Raw genomic sequence first — 2,682 nt, forward strand, 5'->3', positions numbered from 1 at the left:
ATCTGTTTCACATATTACTCAACGCCTACTATATCACGCTGTCATTATCATAGTTAATATTCGGCTATTCTGATCAATTCTCGTCCTCGAGAATGCAGTTTTCGAATTTCTTGGGACGTGTGATTGTCCGTTTCTGTCTCCTCTTCTTCGTCACTGTTATTAGATTTGTCATCATTACTGTCGTCTGAGTAACTTTCGTCTTCTTGCATCAGGATGGGCACTTGGCTTTCTCCACACTGCATTCGGGAATATGCATCTCCGGTTTGCAGTCCTTTGATGGTTTATCTCCCGCTGATTTGGATTGTTTGCAATCATCCTCTTTAGGTTTCTTGGGACAGTCGGCAGATTTGGTGCGTTTCCTTCTACACTTTGGTTCACATTTTGGTTTTGGTGGTGGGCATTTTGGTTTAGGTTCCTCACATTTTGGTTTTGGCGGTGGACACTTCGGCTTCTCTTCACATTTCGGTTTTGGTGGAGGTTTCGGTTTTTCTTCATTTCTCTGCGCCACGGTTAACCAGTCTTCTTCTATTAAATAGTTATTCAATACCATAAGTCCATCCACACACTCTGTCTCTTCAGCTTCAATTATGGTATTTCGGGATAGAGCATCCACATGTCTCATCTTCTCTGCTGGTCGATGAATCACCTCATAGTCAAATTCTTGTAGTTTCTTTTCAGGTATGTCCTCATCTAATTTTATTGTATCCATTGTTAGTTCTCTTACATCTGATTTTTCCTGGGTTTGTTCACATTCATGGCACTCGTCGCATTTTGTAACTTTATAATCCTTTTCAATGTTGTTTCATTATTTTATATATTCAGTATCGGTATGATGGTCTCACCCCCTCTCATTGACACTACTGCGGTCTTTGTTAAAGCACTTGCCTCTAATGGAATTTTTATTGCCTCAGCCCTAACAATTTTCTCCTTAAGCGCTAACTCTATTGCACCTACATCATCATTATCATCTACCTTCTCCATTTCCTCATAGCACACTCCTATTGGCTCTTTCTCTATTGGCACAATACAATCATCGATCTCGCTTCCCAATACCATTTTGTATACCTCATGATTAGGCACTACACCAGACTTCACTCTCTCATCACGAACCATCGATACCATCATTTTCATCATTTCATCTTCTCGGCGTCTGCTTTCCAAATACATTTTGTATAACTCTCGTAGCTCATGAGTGTATATCTCAATAATGTCAAATTAATCTTTGAATAATTCTTGAGTAATCCTCCAGTTATCCTTGAGTTATCCTATTAATACACAATGTTCTATGGATCACTTTATTTTACTCAATTACACCACTTTCACTATATACGTATTATATATATATATATATATATATATATATATATATATATATATATATATCTTATATATAAAAATGGAGCTCTCTTTCAAATGTCCGAATAAAACTCGAAAACGGCTGAATCGATTTGGCCAGTCTTAGTCTTGAAAAATTCGTGCCAATCCAGAGAAAGTCCAAAAGGTGAGAAATTATTTCAAATCCGCGTAGAAACTTTACATTTTTAATTTGAAAATTTTTATTGAAGCGTAATTTAAATAAAACAATTGACGGTGGCAATTTCGTGAAATGTCAAACGCTTTTGACAGATGATGTTCAATTGCGTTTAATAGGATGTTTTACGCGAATATTATTTAATTATGATAAATTTGTAGTAAGTAGTTTTGTTTGTAGTTTTATTTAAATACAAAAACGTTAGTAAACGGGCAGCAAGTGTTACTAGAGACTCAAAATATCAACTTTTTTGAAATGTTAATATGAAAATGCACTTTTTGGCATATTTTTCTCAAACACGGTGCTCTGAAAGATCTCATTTGTATAATTATCTACTCATTGGTATTTATAAAACATTTTCTAGGTTATATTATTTTTTATTTATGTTATTTAAATTCAGAATCAAAATTTGGTATCGATCAAATGGACATTTTATCGAATAACATTTTTCCAGTTATAATTTCCCAGAATTTATCGCAGAATATATAGTAATATATGAAGGTCCGGGATTAAAAAGGTCCACCACCGATGTGCCAAAAATCAGTAAAGTTAAGCATTGTTTAACAACAATATTTGAAAGTAGAGGAAAAAAGATGTATAGCCAGCTACAATCTTGATTTGAAAACGATAATCTTTGAAATGGGGGAGATAAACGGTAATCTTTGAAAATCCATAATAAAAGTATTTTCTTCCGTTGGTAGTTTTAGCATTAGTTAAAAATGTAATTATTTGGTAAAATATCTTTAAAACAATAATAAGGCTTTAAATCTTTTTGCCACCTGCCCGTTTCAAGTTACCCCGCCTATAGGGTAAAAAGGTCTAGATACCAAATTTTTGAAAGAAATCAAAAAAGCACATTTCTACAATGATGAAGTAGAAGGCAGTTTACTGAACTCAGATAATTGTTCGTTTGATATGTGTTATTTGCTGTGATATAATTGTTTTGGTTTTCACAATATAGTTTATATTTGCTCAAAGTCAAATTAGACCTTTGTGTCTCGCCCTGCTCTACATATATACTTTTTATTAAATTTACTTTAATTCATCGAATGTTACTTGAAACTTTTTAAAAAGCAGGTCAAAGAAGAAATACTTAATTCATTTTTTATCTCTCCTCGCAAAAAGTTGAAAATTTTGTATAAGCTCAGTAG

At 33.6% G+C, this 2,682-nt stretch overlaps 1 protein-coding gene across 1 annotated transcript; it reads right to left on the reverse strand.

Annotated features, from left to right (window-relative positions):
• Positions 1-208: 208 nt before the first annotated feature.
• On the reverse strand, positions 209-709 carry LOC113381888 (sperm mitochondrial-associated cysteine-rich protein-like). Its single transcript, XM_026620539.1, has one exon. The coding sequence runs from the start codon at positions 707-709 to the stop codon at positions 209-211; it is 501 nt and encodes a 166-aa protein (XP_026476324.1).
• Positions 710-2,682: the final 1,973 nt, after the last annotated feature.

This window comes from Ctenocephalides felis, unplaced genomic scaffold (assembly GCF_003426905.1).
Source record: "Ctenocephalides felis isolate EL2017-DRISC unplaced genomic scaffold, ASM342690v1 CF-g0.4_SCAFFOLD_03165, whole genome shotgun sequence".
In the NCBI taxonomy this organism is placed as follows: domain Eukaryota; kingdom Metazoa; phylum Arthropoda; class Insecta; order Siphonaptera; family Pulicidae; genus Ctenocephalides; species Ctenocephalides felis.

Bases quoted from the DNA above. Each gene is read 5' to 3' on its own strand.
- LOC113381888 (XM_026620539.1), bottom strand. From the start codon at position 709: ATGGATACAATAAAATTAGATGAGGACATACCTGAAAAGAAACTACAA.